This window comes from Zalophus californianus, chromosome 9 (assembly GCF_009762305.2).
Source record: "Zalophus californianus isolate mZalCal1 chromosome 9, mZalCal1.pri.v2, whole genome shotgun sequence".
NCBI lineage: Eukaryota > Metazoa > Chordata > Mammalia > Carnivora > Otariidae > Zalophus > Zalophus californianus.
Window position 1 is genome coordinate 7,085,100 of NC_045603.1, and position 20,682 is coordinate 7,105,781.

At 40.7% G+C, this 20,682-nt stretch overlaps 1 protein-coding gene across 13 annotated transcripts in view; it reads right to left on the reverse strand.

Annotated features, from left to right (window-relative positions):
- The window catches only part of WBP2NL (WBP2 N-terminal like), a 64,242-nt gene extending 45,407 nt beyond the window's left edge, over nucleotides 1–18,835 (reverse strand). For all 13 annotated transcript variants that reach the window (XM_027594611.2, XM_027594610.2, XM_027594616.2 and 10 more), the window contains exons 1-4: nucleotides 18,726–18,835; nucleotides 4,763–4,871; nucleotides 4,368–4,509; nucleotides 4,080–4,172 (exon numbers count right to left, since the gene is read on the reverse strand). In XM_027594611.2, coding sequence (XP_027450412.2) covers nucleotides 4,080–4,172; nucleotides 4,368–4,509; nucleotides 4,763–4,871; nucleotides 18,726–18,787 — 406 coding nt within the window. In that variant the 5' untranslated portion in view covers nucleotides 18,788–18,835. The remainder of the gene's footprint in view (nucleotides 1–4,079; nucleotides 4,173–4,367; nucleotides 4,510–4,762; nucleotides 4,872–18,725) is intronic.
- Between the last annotated feature and the right edge of the window lie 1,847 nt (nucleotides 18,836–20,682).

Here is a 20,682-nt window from a genome sequence, read left to right on the forward strand (position 1 = left end):
CTTTATAGATTTTGGATACTAGCCCTTTATCTGATATGTCATTTGCAAATATTTTCTCCCATTCTGTCGGTTGTCTTTTGGTTTTGTGGACTGTTTCTTTTGCTGTGCAAAAGCTTTTTATCTTGATGAAATCCCAATAGTTCATTTTTGCCCTTGCTTCCCTTGCCTTTGGCGATGTTTCTAGGAAGAAGTTGCTGCGGCTGAGGTTGAAGAGGTTGCTACCTGTGTTCTCCTTTAGGATTTTGATGGACTCCTGTCTGACGTTTAGGTCTTTCAACCATTTGGAGTCTATTTTTGTGTGTGGTGTAAGGAAATGGTCCAGTTTCATTCTTCTGCATGTGGCTGTCCAATTTTCCCAACACCATTTGTTGAAGAGACTGTCTTTATTCCATTGGACCTTCTTTCCTGCTTTGTCAAAGATGAGTTGACCATAGAGTTGAGGGTCCATTTCTGGGTTCTCTATTCTGTGCCATTGATCTATGTGTCTGTTTTTGTGCCCGCACCATACTGTCTTGATGATGACAGCTTTGTGATAGAGCTGGGAGTCCGGAATTGTGATGCCACCAGCTTTGCTTTTCTTTTTCAATATTCCTCTGGCTATTCGGGGTCTCTTCTGGTTCCATACAAATTTTAGGATTATTTGTTCCATTTCTTTGAAAAAAGTGGATGGTATTTTGATGGGAATTGCATTGAATGTGTAGATTGCTCTAGGTAGCATTGACATCTTCACAATGTTTGTTCTTCCAATCCATGAGCATGGAACGTTTTTCCATTTCTTTGTGTCTTCTTCAATTTCTTTCATGAGTATTTTATAGCTTTCTGAGTACAGATCCTTTGCCTCTTTGGTTAAATTTATTCCTAGGTATCTTATAATTTTGGGTGCAATTGTAAATGGAGTCAACTCCTTGATTTGTCTCTCTTCTGTCTTGTTGTTGGTGTATAGGAATGCCACTGATTTCTGTGCATTGATTTTATATCCTGCTACTTTACTGAATTCCTGTATGAGTTCTAGCAGTTTTGGGGTGGAGTCTTTTGGGTTTTCCACATACAGTATCATATCATCTGCAAAGAGTGAGAGTTTGACTTCCTCTTTGCCGATTTGGATGCCTTTGATTTCTTTTTGTTGTCTGATTGTTGTGGCTAGGACTTCTAATATTATGTTGAATAGCAGTGGTGATAGTGTCACCTGTCTTCTTTAGCGTTTCTCTCTTGTTTTTTGTTTTTTGTTTTTTTTTTTTAAAGATTTTATTTATTTAATTGACAGAGAGAGAGAGAGACAGAGAGAGAGGAAACACAAGCAGGGGGAGTGGGAGAGGGAGAAGCAGGCTTCCCGCCGAGCAGGGAGCCCGATGCGGGCCTCGATCCCAGGACCCTGGGATCATGACCTGAGCCGAAGGCAGTCGCTTAACCAAATGAGCCACCCAGGCGCCCCGCGTTTCTCTCTTGTTAAGACCACCAACAAACTCAAATTTCCACATGCAATGCACATTTTTCAGTCTTAATTTTATCAAACATCTCTGTAGCAGTTGGCAGATGGCCACTCAGTAATGCTTGAAACTTTCCTTCCTTAACCTCTGGGATAATAAACTCACTCAATTCTCCTCCTACCTCAGTCAGCCCCTTTGCAATCTTCATTACCGTCACCCCTCCCCACCCATCCCTGAGATGTTGAGGACCCTTGAAATACCATCCTTAAGTCACTGAATGATCCTATTCATGGCTCCAGAGATGATCTGTGTGCTGAGGATTTCTAAATCAGTCTCTAGATATAGTTCATCTTTGGGAGCTGTGAGCTGCACATCCACTGGCCACTAGCATTCCGACGTACCTCACATTTAATAAGATGCAGGAATTACGAGTATAGGATCAAAAGAATACATCACTTATACAGTATTCCTGCCAAAATGCATGACCTGCATCTGAGCATGAGGAAACAGACAAACCCAAATTAAGGGACATTCTACAAAACAATAAGCTTGTATTCTCTTTAAAATGTCAATGTCAAGAAAGACAAAGAAAGGCTGAGTCCATATTAAAGGAGACCAAAGACCTAGGACAACTAAATTCAATGTGTAATCTGGGATTAGATCCTTATTGGAAAAAAAAAAAAGTGTGCTATTAGAATTAGGAACAGTAATGGCTTAATCATTTGAATTTGAATATAAACCATATATTAAATAATAGCTTTGTTTCTATGTTAAATTTTCTGAATTTGATAAGTAGACTGAGGGTAGATAAGAGAATACCCTTGCTCCTAAATACTTAGGAATGAAGGAAATGATCTTTGTGACTTACTCCGAAATAGTTCAATAAAAACAAAGCAAAGGGGCGCCTGAGTGGCTCAGTCATTAAGCGTATGCCTTCAGCTCAGGTCATGATCCGAGGGTCCTGGGATCGAGCCCCGCATCGGGCTCCCTCCTCTGCAGGAAACCTGCTTCTCCCTCTCCCACTCCCCCTGCTTGTGTTCCCTCTCTGGCTGTGTCTCTCTGTCAAATAAATAAATAAAATCTTAATTTAAAAAAAAGCAAAAAAAGAATAGATAAAGCAAATGTGGGAAAATGTTGATAATGGGTGAATCTAGACAAATGGTCCATAAGAGTTTGTTGTAATATTCTTGCAACTTTTCCATAGATATGATTATTTTTCAAAATAAAAAGTTCCAAAAAAAAGAGCAAGAAGAGGTTTAGGGTTCAGATTCTAGCTCCATCACTGTCTACCTGGACAGCCTTGGGAAACTGTATAACCATCACTGCCTCAGTTTCCCCTGTTATCAACTGGGGATGATGATTGTAGCTACATCATAAGTTTTTGTGAGGGTTACAAATATTGACACATGTAAAGGGCTTGGAACACTGCCCACTATATGGTAAGCATTCATTAAATGTTAGTATTATTATATCTAAAATTGAACTCATTTCCTCTCCAACTTAGACTGTCTCTTGTATTCTTAACCATGGTTTATAGCATCATGATCTAGTCAGTCTTCTGAGCTAGAAAAATCATTCCATCCTTCTGTGTCCCCAGCACTTTGTCCATGTCTCTATTATGGCATATTTGCATATGTCCATCTCAACTAGATTATGTTCATCTCAGCTAGTTTGGAGTTGGGGGTGGAGGCAAGGGAGAAGGAGAAAGAACATTCCAGATAGAGCAAATTTCAGGGCACCTGGTGGGCTCAGTCAGTAGAGCATGTGACTCTTGATCCTGGGGTCATGAGTTCAAGCCCCATATTGGGTATAGAGTTTATTTTAAAAACATAAATAAATTAATTAGTTAATTAATTAATTTAAAAAACTACCCATAAAGAACAAATAGCATGAAGGCTCAGAGATGAGAGAACAAGGCACAAAGAAGTCTAGTTAGATTGGAGTACAAAAGGGGAGAGAGTAGGGATATGAAATGAGGCTAGATTAAATAAAAATATACCATTAAGGGATTTATTTATCTTTTTTAGTAGGCTCTATGCCCAACATGGGACTTGAACTCACAACTCCTAAATCAAGAGTCACATGCTCTACCGACTGAGCCAGCCAGGTGCCCCATAAAAGGATTACTTGTATTCAAAATCTGAACAAGTTATCTGGTGTATACGTTAGATCAGTGCTGTAGTGCTTGACAACACCTCTTCCCTCTTCTCATGGAAGATGGGAACTAAACCTAAGAGAAGCAAAGGAAAAGCCAGAGAGGAGAAAAGACAAAAAGGCATGACAGAGGTAAAAGAGCTCAGGCACCTGGGGCTCCCTGACCTGAAAATGAGACTACTCAATGATATAAGACCAGTATTTAAATGGACAAAAGATTATCAGGTAAAATTAGTCATTCAGGTGTCTGAGTATAAGTTCCTGGTAGATTGCAAACTCCTTTAAGACAAGGAGGGACTGAATAATCTTGCTCCCAGCATGTGGTATGGTACGTGTCCCATAGTAGGGAGGCTCAGGAAATGCATGTTGAATAAATGCGCAGCTATCAACTGCCTGACCACAGAGGCCAAAGTCTTGACCCGATAGGTGATAGTCCTAGTTCAATTCCACAGGCCTCAAAACCCCAAAGCGTTTAGTATCTTTATTAGCATTGCTCACCAGCAGAGGCAGCTTTCATCATCAACTGGGCAAATTCGATGGCACCTCCTTTTCTGAAGGCTAATTTAAAAGTAGCCTGTCCTTCCCAGCCACCTGGGGGAAGAAATGGCACACACTCACTAAGATGCTGGCACCGCCGGCCAGAGAGGACTGCCCCAGACAGAGACAGAAGCACTACCCAAAGGAGCAGGGCAGTTTTCTTTAAATTCCTGTATAAGCCAAGTCTGAATCTTAAACCTTCTGGAAGCTTTTGACAAAAAAAAAACACTTCTGAGGGGGAACACTTACCATCTGGAGCTGCCTGAATGATTCCTTTAATGAAGTTGGAGGTAAAGACTGGTTGTTCGATGGTGCAGTTACTCATCAGATGAAATGGCATCATAAAAGAAAACATGGAGTCATTGACTGTGTGTGAGGTCACGAAGATCACCTAGGAGAGGAAAGAAATTTCAGAGAAGGAATGCAGTTTGTCCACGGATTGAGACATAGCAGAGCAATTCTAAGGTCAAGGCTGCTTTGACATCCTGGCCTAATTGAGAAACATCACCCATTTTCTTCCATATTCCTCAACATGGAAAATCATAAAAGTGTGAATGTTTTAAAACACTTTGAAAGTCAATGTCTAACCTCTCTCCATTTTAAGGAAAACAAATGTGCAGTTAATCCGATCAAAGTAGAATTACCCGGTATGAAGTGAGAAACAGTGTTCCCCTCTTTGTACCACTGAAGAGACTGGATCCCTCTGGTTGCTGTAGGAAGGAGAGCTCTACATCCTGACACTGAGTCAAGACACTGCAGAAAAGAAAGGGCAGACACAATACAATTTAGAAATTATATAAAATGACACATATAAAGCTTTTAGCACAGTTCTAGTCCAGAGTAAGCATTCAATAAATGTTAGCTGCTGCTGCTACTGCCATTATTTTATTGAAATAGAAAGGAAACTAAAGGATCTTATTTTCTGACTGTTCACTTATTCTTCCCCCTTTTTATCATTGGGTTTTTTTTTTTAAGATTTATTTATTTATTTTAGAGAGAAAAGTGCACAAGCAGGGGGAGGGGCAGAGGGAGAGGGGAAGCGGACTCCCGGCTGAGTGGGGAGCCCTACGTGGGGCTTGATCTCAGGACCCTGAAATCATGACCTGAGCTGAAACCAAGAGTCAGAGGCTTACCTCACTGAGCCACCCAGGCACCCCAGGTTCTTTTTTTTCTTATCAAATTTACCTTCTTCTTAATGTTGACTCATTAATTTCTTTCTTTATGTGTAGGAAGTATAAAGCACTGTGGTAATGGAAATGTTTCTCTGACTCTTATAGAGATGGTAAGGGATACAGAGTACTCCAGATTCCTCTGGCATGTTGTTCACTCTACCTGTCATGTTCTCCCCTCACTATTAACCTGAGAAACTTGGACTCATCCTATTCTCACTCACAGAATCCTACTGGGTTTCTTCTCTTTCTAAGTAATTATTATAATAGATATGTGCTTATTTGTTCAATATCTTAACTAATGATCATTAAGGACAATGTCTTTCCACTCTAGCCCTAGCAAACAATGGGTGCTACTAAATATTTATGGAAAGAATGAATGAATGAAAACATGCTTATAGATAATAATGTAAGCAGTAATATGACATACATCACATTAATGGCACAAAAATGTCATAGCAATTTAGTGGAAGGAGATTAGCTTTGGTTGAAGTGATTAAAAATGACTTTATAGAAAGGTTGAAGTGTGAGTTGATTCTTTTTTTTTTTAAGATTTTATTTATTTATTCATGACAGACAGAGAGAGAGAGAGAGAGAGAGAGAGAAGCAGAGGGAGAAGCAGGCTCCCAAGGAGCAGGGAGCCCGATGCGGGACTCAATCCCAGGACCCTGGGATCATGACCTGAGCCGAAGGCAGACGCTTAACCATCTGAGCCACCCAGGCGCCCCGATTCTTTTTTTTTAAAAGATTTTATTTATTTGACAGAGAGAGACAGCGAGAGAGGGAACACAAGCAGGGGGAATGGGAGAGAGAGAAGCAGGCTTCCCGCCGAGCAGGGAACCCAATGAGGGCCCGATCCCAGGACCCTAAGATCATGAGCTGAGCCGAAGGCAGTCGCTTAACCAACTGAGCCACCCAGGTGCCCCGTGTGAGTTGATTCTTAAGATATGAATACTGTTTCAGTAGGCAGAGGTGAAGGTAGGGGACAATCCAGATGGGGAGCAAAGAGCATGAATGGAGGTGCAAGAGCAGCATCAATGGAGGTATGCAGTGGAAAGCAAATTGCACACTTGGGAGCAGCCTACCTGTGTGGATTCATCAAAACAGCATGGGAGTGGCGGGGGGTGGGGGGAGAGCAGTGAGAGAGAGCTGGAAAGCCATGCTGGAACTAGAGCTTGGAGACACCATTTAATAGGCAAGAAGAAACTGTGAGCTGCAGCTGTCTCAGCATCTAGTCACATGATCAAGGAGGTGGTGGTGTATCAGAGGCACCATTTTAAGAATCCCTAAGGGGTGCTGTGCTGGCTCAGTCAGTAGAGCATGCAGCTCTTCATCTTGGGGTCATGAGTTCAAGTCCCATGGTGGGTGTGGAGATTACTTAAGATTACTTAAAAAAAAAAATCCCTAAAATATTCCTGATGTGCAGCGATAAGAACCGGAACTGGGGGGGGGGGTATGTGTTGATAAAAAGGGATTTTTAAGATACAATGAAAATATAGGATGCCAGCAAAAATGTCAGGAAAAATAGGGAACTCCAGGAGTGCCTGGCTGGTGTAGTTGGTTGAGTGTCAGACTCTTGGTTTGGGGTCAGGTTGTGGTCTCAAGGTCTGGGATCATGTCCCAAGTCACGGTCCACACTCAGAGAGGAGTCTGCTTGGGACACTCTCTCCCTTTCCCTCTGCACCTCCTCTCTCTCTCTCCCAAGTACATAAATAAATCTTAAAAAAAATAGGGTACTCCAAAACTCAGTTCAGAACTCTGGAATCTAATCAAAACCTTATAGCAACTAAGAGGATGTTTAATCAAGAAAAAATAGCTGAGTCTCAGTAAGAGAGCTTTGTGGCACTTTAACTTACCCTGGTACCATCCTCCAATCCCCAGTTTGGCAACAGCCTTAAGAATAACCCGCATTCCTAGTGTGGTGTCAAGTACCAAAGGGAGCAGAGCACACCTTATTCTCAAAGAATTGTGGTTGTTTTAACTTGTCTGGTAGCTCCCTGAGGGGTTGGCTCAAAGGGTATGTGCCTAATTCAGGCACTACCCAGGTAACTACCCAGGGTGCATTTGTCAAAAACAGTTCAAGGTAAATGTATTAGTTGCTGCTATATGGGGCAAAGGATGACACTTAGTGCAAACAAACAAAACTGAAAAGTTAGGGAGGAAAGGCTGATGAGATGCTTTAGGGAATAAAGGCTTTGAAAAGCTCTGACCATATTCATGGGAATCTAGAAAGCCACATGCATATCTGCCCAGGGATGGATTCATGCTCAGAAGAAAACTGAGAAGGCCCAAAACTTTTACCTCTGGTTGACAACGAGGCTCTGCTCAAGCAGGAAGTGAAAGCTAAGACAGAGCTGTAAACTGCCTGGCTGAGTGACAAAAACATGCTCCAAACACATAAGTAGACCCCATCTGCAAAAGCAGGAAGCTTTTGTTTTATTTTATTTTTTTTTTATTTTTTGATATATGAGGAAATAGTCAAATCACTAGTTGGTTACTAAGTTAATATAAAAGAGACTTCAGTGGCCACACATGACAAAGAGTACAAACTTTACAAAATTTATAATTCAGAAAAGCCATTAAACAAACAATAACTACAACAAGCAGCAACAATGTACCCTGAGGAAGAGAGAAAATCTGATTTTCAGAGTTGCCAAATTATAATATTCAGAATGTCCAGTTTTCAACAACAAAAAATCACAAGGCATGCAAAGAAACAAGTAAGTATAGCCCATATGTTCTTCTGTGAGCATTGGACAATCAAATTAATAGAAACTGCCCTGAGGAAGCCCACACATTGGATTAACTAAACAAAGACATTGTTTGTTTGTTTGTTTGTTTGTTTGTTTGTTTGTTTTTTAAGTGAACTCCACCCACAACGTGGTGCTCAAACTCCCAACTCCAAGATCAAGAGTCATTCGCTCTACTGACTGAACCAGACAGGCACCCCACTAGACCAAGACTTTAAATAAACTATTTTAAGTATGCTTAAAAAGTTCAAGAAACCATGTCTAAATAACCAAAGGAGATAATGAGAACAATGTCTCAAAAAGTAGAGAATATCAATAAAGAGACAGAAATAGAAAAATGAACCAAATAGAAATTCTGAAGGTGGAGACTGCAATAAGTAAAATGAAAAATTCAATAGTGCTGGGCTTAATGGCAGATTTCAGCAGGCAGAGGAAAGAGTCAGTGAACTTGAAGATAGGTCAACTAAGAATAACAGTTACTACCCAAGTAACAGAAAGAAAAAAGAATGAAGAAAAATGAACAGAGTCTAACAGACCTGTGGGACAAACTCAAGCTTACAACCAAATGCATAATGAGACTGCCAGAAGGAGAGGAGAGGGAAAAAGGGGGCATAAAGAAAATTTGAAAAAATAATGGCCAAAATCCCCTCCAATTTAATGAAAGACATGAATCTACACATCCAAGCTCAACAAACTCCTACTAGGATAAACTCAAAAAGATCCACACCAAGACACATTATAATCAAACTGCTGAAAGCCAAATACAGAGACTCTTAAAAGCAGCAAGAGAAAAGAATCATCATGTACAAAGAATCCTCAATAAGACAAATAGCTGACTTCTCATCAAAAACTATGGAGGCAGGGGCACCTGGGTGGCTCAGTCGGTTAAGTGGCTGCCTTTGGCTCGGGTCCTGATCCCAGAGTCCTGGGATTGAGCCCCACATCGGGCTCCCTGCTCAGCGTGGAGTCTGCCCCTCTACCTCTGCCCCTCCCCCTGCTTGTGCTCTCTCTCTCACTCTCTCAAATAAATAAAATCTTTGTTTATTACTTAAAAAAATTTTTAAGATTTTTATTTATTTATTTGAGAGAGAGAGCAGGAGAGAGAGAGAAAGAGCATGAATGGAGGGAGGGAGGGAGGGAGGGAGGGAGAGGAAGAAGCAGACTCCCCGCTGAGCAGGGAGCCTAACACAGGACTCAATCCCAGGACCCTAGGACAATGAGCCAAGCTGAAGGCAGATGCTTAACTGACTGAGCCACCCAGGCACCCCTCAAATAAATAAAATCTTAAAAAAAAAAAAACTATGGATGCAGGAGGTAGTGGGATGATGTATACAAAGTGCTGAAAAGAAAAAAAAAAAATCTGTCAACCACAAATTCTGTATCTGGCAAAACCATCCTTCAAAAATTAAGGAGAAATTAAAATATTACCATGTAAATAAAAACTGAGAGTTCATCACTAGTAGGTCTGAACTGTAAGAAATGCCAAAGGAAGTCCTTCAGCCTGAAATAAAAAGACACTAAAGAGGCACCTGGATGGCTCAGTCAGTTATGAGACTAACTCTTGATTGAGGCTCAGGTTATGATCTCAGGGTTGTGAAATCGAGCCTCACATTGGGCTCCATGCTGTGTGTGGAGCCTGCTTGGGATTCTCTCTTCCCCTCTCCTTCTGTCCCTCCCCCACCTCTCTCTAAAAAAATTAAAATAAATAAAAATAAAAAGACACAGACAGTAAATCAAACCCATACAAATAGAGAACACTGGTAAAGCCAACTACATAGGTAAATATAAAAGTCAGTATTAATGTATTTTTGGTTTGGAACTCTTCATTTCTTCCTATATGAATTAAAATGCAATTGCATAAAACAATAATTGTAGATCTATAGTGATGGGTACACAATGTATAAAGATGTAATTTGGGACAATAACAGTATAAGGGGACAGAGCTATATAGGAACCACTTTTTTGCATACATTTAAAACTAAATTGGTATTGGGGCACCTGGGTGGCTCAGTCGGTTAAGTGTCTGCCATCGGCTCAGGTCATGATTCCAGGGTCCTGGGGTCAAGCCCTGTACAGGGCTCCCTGCTCAGTGGGGAATCTGCTTCTCCCTTTCCCTCTGCCCCCACCCCCACTCATGCTCTCTCTCTCTCTTTCACTTGTTCTCTCTCTCTCTGAAGTAAATAAATAAAATCTTTTAAAAAAACTAAATTGGTATTAATTTGAACTAGATTGTTAAAATTAAGATGTTAAATGTCATTTTCAGGACAACCACAAAGAGAATAACTAAAATATAAACAGTAAAAGAAATGAGGAGGGAATCAAGATAGTATATTAGGAAATGTCTATTAAACACAAAGGAAAGCATTAATGAAGGATTTGAAACACACAGGAAACAAATAGCAAAGGAGCAGAAGTTAAGTCCTTCCGTATCAATAATTACATTAAGTGTAAATGAATTAAACTCTCCAATTAAAAGAGATTAGCAAAATATACATTTTAAAAATATGATACCTTATATACTGTCTACAAAAGACGTACTTTAGATCCAAAGACAAATAGGTTTAAAATAAAAGGATGAAAAAAGATATTCCAACAAATAGTACCCAAAAGAGAGCTGCAGTGGCTATACTAATATCAGAAAAAACAGACTTTAAAACAAAAATTATCATGAGACAATATTATATCATGATAAAACGGCCATCATCAAAAAGACATTACAAATATAAACATGAATGCATCTAATAAAAGTCAACTAGACCTGACATATAAGGACCTTCACCCACAAAGGTAGAATACACATTCTTCTCAAATACACATGAAACATTCTGTAAGACAGACCATATGTTAGGCAACAAAACAAGTCTCACCGAATTTATGATGACTGCAGTCATATCGAGTATCTTTTCTGACCACAATGGAATGAAATTATAAATAATAACAGATGGAATCTGACAAATTAACAAATATGTGAAAATTAAACAAAATGCTCTTAAACAACTAATGGGTCAAAAAAGAAATCACAAGTGAAATTAGAAAATAGAATTGAATCACTAGAAATTAGAAATTTTGAGATGAATAAAAATGAAAACACACATACCAAAACTTTTGAGATGCAGCAAAAGTAGTGCTTAAAAAGGAAATTTATAGGTTTTAATGTTTGCAATTTTTTTAAGAAGAGCAAATCAATAATCTAATTTTCCACACTAGGAAACTAGAAAAACAAGACCAAACAAAACCCAAAGCTAGCAGAAGGAAGGAAATAATAAAGATTATAGTGGACATAAATAAAGAATAGAAACAAAAGAATCAATAAAACCAAAACTTAATCCCTTAAGATCGGCAAAACTGACCAACTTTTACCTAGACTAAGAAAAAAAGAAAGAAAACCCAAATTACTAAAATTTGAAATAAAAGTGGGGATGTTATCAGAGAATTTATAGGAAAAAACAATTATGAGCAAATACATGAACAATTAATATGCCAACAAATTAGATAATCTATTTGAAACAGGTAAATTCCTAGAGACAAAGACCAAAATGGACTAAAGAAGAAAGAAAATCTGAATAGACTGATAACGAGTAAAGAGTGAATCAGTAACCAAAATAATTCCAAGAAAAAAAATCCCAGGATGTATATTATGCATTGTTGGGTGGAGGGTTTTGCACATGTCTGTTAGGGCCATTGGGTCCAATAGTGTTGTTCAGTTCCTCTATTGCTTTATTATCTTCTGTCTGGTTGTACTTTTGATCAGAGATTGTTAGGAGCTGGGTTGAGTGAGGAATGAGGAGTGACTGCTTAATAGGTACAGTTTCTTTTGGGGTGATGAAAATGTTCTGAAATTAGATAATGGTGGTGATTGCATGATATTGTGAATATACTAAAAGCCTCTGAATTGTACATTTTAAAAGGGTTAAAATGGCAAATTTTATGTTATATGAATTTTACCTCAGTAAAAAAGCGGGTTTATATATTAAGTGTAAAAGTCCAAGAAATCGATTAATCAAATTTAAAAGACTGTGAAGAAAGAATCCCCTGAGCTTGGTAATTCATTGGATCTGGGAGACAAAAAAGTCATGAGAAATCAAAGGTGATCTTTACCTCCAAAGAAATAGGGAAGTCAGAAAAAGAAGCTTATTGGGAACTAGGGACACAAATTTGGCTCTAGACATGTTGAAATATTCAGGAGGTAGGAGTACTCTTTGCAGTTTCATTCGGTCATGTCCTTGGGTCAGCATATAATGCTTGGGGTTTCTCAGTCTTGGCACCAGGTGACTGTCTGGGTTGGATAATTATTTGTTGTTGTGGGCTGTGCTTTGTAGACTGTTTGGCAGCCTCCCTTGCCTCTCCCCACCAAATATCAGTAGTAGCCCACCCCCACCCCAAACTGTGAAAACCAAAAATGTCTCCTGAGGGCAAAATCACCCCAGACTGAGAACCACTGTCCTACAAGGATGGCACATTGACTGCAAACTTTCAGTGAAAGTATAGTCCAGTGAAACAAAGAATGAACTTTCACCACGTTGGTAAATGTTACAATGTGGAGACAACAAATTTCTAAAAAAGAGGTAAAAACTGCAAATGAAATTTCACAGCACCATTTGGTTAAGGATATCAAATACTATTCTGTCTCCAGCACTAACAAGAACTTCACCAAAAATTCAAGCTCCAATAGTTAATCATCTGAATTTGAGTTAATGTCTTTATAATGCATTGAGCTCTAAGTAACTGCTACTAAATATGCAAAGATTTCACATACTTCACATATTTTTATCTATAATTTGTAAGTAGGTTCCCAGCTAAAGAGAAATGGTTCTGATATATGAACCTTCCAAAGGATGTACAATTTTAGATCCAACTATATGCTATCTACAAGAGACTAACTTTATTTTTTACTATTTTTTATTGAAGTATAATTAACATGCAGTGTTGTGTTAATTTCAAGTGTACAATATGGTGATTCAACAATGTTCTTAAGTACACATGGAACATTCTCCATGATAGGTTACATGTTAGGCCACAAAACAAGTCTTAACAAATTCAAGAAAATTAAAATCATCTGAAGTATTTTTTCTGAGTACAATGGAATGAAACTAGAAATCAATAGCATGAGGAAAACTAGGAAATCCACAAATATGTGGAAATGAAACAACACATTTTTATATAACCAATAGGTCAAATAAAAAGTCCCAAGGGAAATTGGAAAATACCTTGAAATGAGTAAGAATGAAAACACAACATGCCAAAACTATGGGATGCATCAAAGCACTGTTAAGAGGGAAGTTTCTATCTGTATATGCATACATAAAAGAGAATAAAGATCTCAAGGTAACAACCTAACTTTATACCTCCAGAAACTAAAGAACAAACTAAACCCAAAGCTAGTAGAAGGAAGGAAATAAAGATTAGAGCTGACATAAATAAGAGAGAGAATACAAAAGCAACAGAAAAAAAATCAGTGAAACTAAGTTGTCTTTTTTTAAAGATCAATGAAACTGACAAACCCTTGGCTAGATTAACTAATTAAAAAAAGAGAGATGACTCAAATTACCAAAATCAGAAATGAAAGAAAGGACATTACAATGGATGCTGCAAAAATAAAAAGGATTATAAGAGAATATTATGAAAAATTTTATGCCAACATATTGGATAACCTGGAAGAAATGGATAAATTCCCAGGAGCTAATTCATGAATAAATAGAAAACCTGAACAAACCAATAATAAGTAAAAAGATTGAATCAGTAACCAAGAACTTCCCAGCAAAGAAAAGCCCAGGACCAGAGGGCTACACTGGACAATTCACCAAACATTAAAAGAATACTTAACACTAATCCTCCTGAAAATCTGCCCAAAAACTGAGGAGAAGGGAACACTTCCAAGGTCATTCTCTGAGGCCAGCATTACCCTGATGTCAAAGCTAGAAAAAGATACAAGACAAGAAAACTACAGATTAACATCTCTGAAAAACACTGATGCAAAAATCCTCAACAAAATACTAGCAAACTGAATATAACAGTACATTAAGAGGATTATACACATGACCTACTGGGATTTATTCCTGGAACATAGGATGGTTCAACATATGAATATCAATCAATGTGATAAAAATGGAACTACCATATGATCCAGCAATCTCACTTCTGGGTGTATATCCAAAGGAAATGAAAATAGGATATCAAAGAGACACCTGCACTCCTACGTTCACTGCAGCATTATTCACAATATCCAAGATATAGAAACAACCTACGTGTAGGTCAATGGATGAATGGATAAAGAAGACGTGGTATTTATATATATGTATCATTCAATCATAAGAAAGAAATCCTGTCACATGCTACAACACGAATGAACCTTGAGAACACGGTGCTAACTGAAATAACCCAGAGAAAGAAAAATACTGTATGATCTCACTTATATGTAGAATCTTAAGAAAAAAAAGTCAAATGCATAGAAGCAAAAAGTAGAATGGTGGGGGCGCCTGGGTGGCTCAGTCATTAAGCGTCTGCCTTCGGCTCAGGTCATGGTCCCAGGGTCCTGGGATCGAGCCCCGCATCGGGCTCCCTGCTTGGTGGGAAGCCTGCTTCTCCCTCTCCCACTCCCCCTGCTTGTGTTCCCTCTCTTGCTGTGTCTCTCTCTGTCAAATAAATAAATAAAATCTTTAAAAAAACAAAAGTAGAATGGTGGTTACCAGGGACTCAGGGAACGGGGGAAATGGGGAGATGGTGGTCAAAGGGTATAAATTTGTAGTTATGTAGGATGAATAAATTTAGAGATCCAATGTACTGTAGGCATGATGACTACACTTAATGAGTATATTGAAAGGGTGCCTGGATGGCTCAGTCAGTTGGGTTTCTGCCTTCCGCTCAGGTCACGATCCCAGGGTCCTGGGATCGAGCCCCACATCGTGCTCCCTGCTCAGGAGAGAGCCTGCTTCTCCCTCTCCTTCTGTTGCTCCCCTGCTTGCACTCTCTTGCCCTCTGTCAAATAAATAAGTAAAAACTTTTTTTTAAAAAATGAGTATAGTGAACACTGGAAATATGCTAAGAGAGTAGATATCAGGCACATGCATCACGCCAAAAAAATGGTAACTGTGTGAGGAGATGATACGTTAATTAGCTTGACTATAGAAATCATTATACATAGTATATATATGTACATCACATCATCATGTTGTACACCATATATACATATATATAATTTCTATTTTCTAAAAATAGTTAATATGGTAAATTTCATTGTATGTTTTTTACCACCCACAAACACAAAATCATTAACAACTTAGTAAAAACATAGAAAATTTACAAAGAAAATTTATCAGGGACAAATAGCCAACAACCTTAGGAAAAAAATAAATTCACTACCAATAAATTTTTCAAGATTCAATTATTTAGACTGACAGAAATAGCAAAGTTTAACACCAGGTGTTGTCAAGGGTGTGGTGAAATGGGCACTCTGAGTATTGAGAGGAATATAAATTGACATAATTCTATGGGGTGACTTTGCAAAAACATATATTTCTATATACATTTGTATAATTTAAAATATTTTTCACAGAATTTTTATATTTTTTAAAAATACATTTTAATCTAAAAAATACATTTTAATCTTTTAAAAAAAAGTCTATATCCTCTGATTCCACAGTTCCACTTTCAGGAACATATCCCCAAGAACCATTTTGACAGGTGGGCAAAGATAAGTTGTCAAAAGTGTTCACTGAAGTGCTCGCTTCGGCAGCACATATACTAAAAATAGTGTTCACTGAAGCAATGTTTATAGCAATGACAAATTGTACCCTGAACATCCCGGATGGGGCTTGAACAAAGATTCATGCATACTGGAATACCAGTTATTGAAAATAATGATGTAGATATTGATACTGGAGAGCATTCCCAATACACTGGCAAGTGAGGAAAACAAATTACAAAGCAGTCTCGGGTGTGGGGGTGTTGCATATATTTCCATGGAGGGAAGTGCAGGAGGATACATACCAAAATGTAAAAAGCATTGTTGGAATCTGGGGTAATTTAATTTTTTTTCTAATTTTTCTACAATAAACACATATGGTACTATCTGTACAATTTTAGAATATTGGTTAAAAAAAGAAAACTCAGTGTCTTCCCTATTTACCAGTAGAGTCCTATCTGCACAATTATAACTTAGCTGGGGAAAAAAAAAAAAACCTCCCAAGAACACAGCTACAATGTGATGAATTTCTCAAATGTGTATTCTGAATAGGCAAAAGAAGTCAAAATACAACCAATCTTCTCCTTCTCAACCTATTTCTTTAAAGTAGTTTCTATCAATACCAAAAGAACCCCAAACGATCCTATTAAAAAATGGGCAGAGGAACTGAATAGACATTTTTTACAAAGACGTACAGATGGCCAACAGACACATGAAAAGATGCTCAACATCACTCATCTTCAGGGAAATGCAAATCAAAACCACAATGAAAGATCACTTCACACCTGTCAGAATGGCTAAAATCAAAAGACAAGAAGTAAGTGCTGGAGAGGATGTGGAGAGAAAAAAACCCTTGTGCACTGTCTGCAGGAATGTGAATTGATGCAGACACTGTGGAAAACAGTATGGAGTTTTCTCAAAAAATTAAAAATAGAGATACCATATAATCCAGTGATTCCACTACTGGGTATTTACCCAAAGAAAATGAAAACACTGATTTGAAAAGATATATGCACCCCTATGTTTATTGCAGCATTATTTACAGTAGCCAAGATATGGAAGTAACATAAGTGTCCCTCCATAGAAAATTAGGTAAGGAAGATGTGATACACACACACACACACACACACACACACACACACACACACACACACACAGAGAGAGAGAGAGAGAGAGAGAGAGAGAGAGGAATATTATGCAGCCATAAAAAAGGATGGGATTTGTGCCATTTGCAACAACACGATGGACCCAGAGAGTATTACACTAAGTGGAATAAATCAAACTGAGAAAGACGAATACCATATAATTTCACTCATACATGGAATCTAAAAAACAAAATGACTAAACACACAAAAAGCAAAATAAACACAGAGGACAAACTGATGGTTGCCAGAGGGAATGTGTTGGGGGGTTGGGTAAAATGGGTCGAGGGGAATGGGAGATACAGGCTTCCAGTTTTGGAATGAATAAGTCACAGGAATAAAAGGCACACATAGGGAACACAATGATACTGTAATAGCATTGTATGGTGACAGATGGTGACTACACTTACGGTGACCATAGCATAACTTACAGAGCAGTCCAATCACTATGTTGTACACCTGAAACTAATGTAACATTGTGAATCAACTATGCTCAAATAAAAAAAAATTAATAAAATAAAAATAAAGAAATATGGTAGTTTCTATACAAGAAGCCAGAGCACTGACAGGGTGGGTCTTCTCTGAGGAGGAGAAGGAGGAGAGGCAGTCTTTTTCCTTTCTGAGGGACAGGTGGAGTTGAGAAGTTCAAACCCCAATCAAAGCTCTCCCATATGCACTGGCCATATGATTTTAAGCAATTCTCTTTGTTTCAGTTTGAGAAATTCCTTGAGAAATAAGGGAAATACTACTGATCCTCATGGTAGCTAGAGCAGTGATGAGTATATAGCTCTTACAAGTGTTTGGCGATGATTAAGCATTCAGGAGCACAGAATGGACCCCCTCAAGATAACTCAAAGGGCCATGAAATCGGTGTTTCTGTTACAATTTTTTTAAAACATGCTTCATGCCCTGCCTCCAACCCACACACAGAAGAGCAGAGAGACAGACCCGAGGCTGAGCGAGAAGATGCCCAGACACCAGATCAGAAGTGGCTTCAGGGCACAGAGCCACCTGCACACGGGTCGAAGCACTCCAGGCCGGTGACCAGGGAGACCTCGCGGTCCGAGGGGCGGGCCATCATCTCCTCCTACAAGGGAAGACGGACGGGCCTCCACCGCCCGTGGGAATCTGTCAAGAACATTTTCTCGGGGAGGAAGCAGCGAAACCAGATCTGGACATCAGCACTCGGTACTGTCTTAGCGGATCTTTCCGACAAATGCGCAGTCTCCCTGGAACACAGCACCGGGTGTCAGGGTCTCACCGCTATGCCGGACAGCAAAGGAGACCGAGGGCCAGTCGGAGCGGAGACGTGAGCCTGAGGAAGAAGGGCTGGGGGCAGGGCAGTCATCCCCCCACCCCCGTCGGGGCGAATAGAAAGGGGGCTTCTGGAGGTTCTGAGGGCGAGGCGAGGCCCCGACAGCGCGGGATCCTCAGAGTGGTCCGCCCTCCCGTCTCTTCCGCCTCGGTGTTCCGGGAGCACCGGAGGGGCGCGCCCGCCGCTCCCCCCACCCCCGCCCCGGCCGCGGTCACCCCGCGGAGGTCTGGCGCTCCCAACGGCAGCTGCACGCGACCCGGAAGGGCGGCGCGACACCCCACCAGTGCCTTTCTTCTGAGGCGACGAGCGCCTCGCACCGCGCATTTACCTGAGCGAGGCCACGCGCTCCAGCCCCTGCCACCTCTGAGCCCCTAACCGCCCGCCGGGGCACGCGGGCTCCAATGGCGGGGACGGGGCTCCGCCTGCGGCGCCCGGAAAAGGCGGGAAAGGCCCCGATTGGCTGAGAATTTGCAAGCCGCCAGCCCCACCCGTCGGTCTCCTCCTGACTCTGACAGCACCCCTCCCCGCCCCCCGGCTTCCCCTCAGGCACCTTTCGCCAAAAGGGATGATGGCCCCGCGGCGGTTCTCGGTATGACTCTGATTCACCGCCATCTTTCTCCAGGCCCCTTCCTGCCACCCCTCAGATGGGAAGGGGCGGGGCCTGCGCCAAACCGGGGGCGGGGCTTTGAAGGGGAGGGCGGAGATTATGGCGCAAGGACGAGGGTGGGGGGTGAGTGGGCGAAGGGGCTGGTCACGTGAGGGGCGGTGGTCAGAGAGCTAGGCAGTGTCCACGTTGAGATGCCGGCTGAGGGGGAAGGGAGCGGACCCAGGGAACTGACCCCGCCTCTGGAGCGCAGAGGTTTGAGTGAGTGGCCTCCTGGACCCACACTTGTCCTCTTGGCTCCTGCGTGGTAGCCCAGGCATGGTTGCTCGGCTGCCCACGGGAATAGACTTAGAAGCAGGATTTTTCTGCGTCCCCTGTGGCCGGGGCAGGAGTCTAACGCCCTTTGGAGAAAGGGTCCAGAAGGATTTCTCGCTTCTCCTAGGGCGAGGAGAACTTCTCCCCACCAGAAAAAGCCTGGAATCTGAGCTGGTTTCTTGTGAGGCAGCATTCAGGGAAGGGTGCGAGAGCTGTGTCGGGAGGATCTGTGCCGCCTCCAAGATCGAGACCGTGTCAACCATCATAACTGGCCTGCCTCCTCGAAACGGTGATTGTGAGGATCCGGTAGGATACATTATATTGGAATCGCTTTGAGGACTAAAATGTTGTCCATATGCTTATTTCCTTTAAAATTCACAAAACAGCGCCAAAGGGCTTCAAGCAAAGGGAAGGTAAGAGCTTCTGGATTACCGTATTTCATCAAGTTTAAGATGCTGCCAGTTAGAAGATGCATCATTTTTAAATGTACCACTAGGGGAAAAAAGTTGCCAAATAAAGATATGTCATCAGTTGGAAGCTGTTTTTTTGTTTTTAAGTAATCTCTACACCCAACATAGGGCTCGAACTCACGACCTGGGGATCAAGAGTCGCATGCTCTACGGACTCAGTCAGCCAAGGGCCCCAAGCTGATTTTTTTTTTTTTTTAACACAACACTATTGGACCAAATGAAATACAATAGGAACGGTGTGAAACTGTAGAATGAGCATTGAGATAGAGGCCTCCTCTTGCACTGGTAACTAAGTGTGCAACTTTGGGCAAGACAACGATGCTCTCTGGACTTCAGTTTCCATATCTGTATGAAAGAATTGGACTAAAAGAACTGCTTTCTCTTAGCTGTAATATTTTAAGTTTGCAGAACTACTCTATCACTCAGATCTTCCCATATCTCTCCATCTCCGTGTGGCGTTGCTGCTCTGGTCCTGATCCACATTATTTTACCCGAATGACTCCCCACCACTCTTCTATTCCTTGCATTCACCCTACAGAATATTGAGGCCCCGAACACAATTGCATATGGCCATCACATTCAAATTCAGAAAGATAGAGACAAAGTCGTGTTATTTGCTGGCTACAGAAAAGATTAGGAAACTCAAAGAGAGGAAGTTTGTTTTAAGTTTGAAAAAGACAAGAAACAAACTAGGGCTTTAGATGTAAATTCCTAACTCTTATTAAAGTATTCACTGCACAGTAGGCAGGTCTTTAGGCAAGATGGGCCCACTCCTTTCATAGAATTGGGTTTTATGCCTTCTGGAGGAAGGAGGGAAAAGCTAGGAAATTAGTTAAATGAAAATAAACCTTGTGTTCATTGAAGGAGACAGGCTGTACAGAGCACAGCATCCCTCAAGGTCTAGCATGATAGCTCCACCACTCCTTCTGAATACAAAACTCCGTAGAATAATGACTGAAGTCCAACCTCAAGCCAAATGAAGACCAACTGATCTCATGAAATGTTTTCCATCTATAATTTTTGTGGCTGCTTCTTACCAAGACGATCCCTGTCTCACCCTCCACCCGCGATGTAATGGCCAATTTGGCCAAGGAGTGAGGAGCACAAATGAGACACAG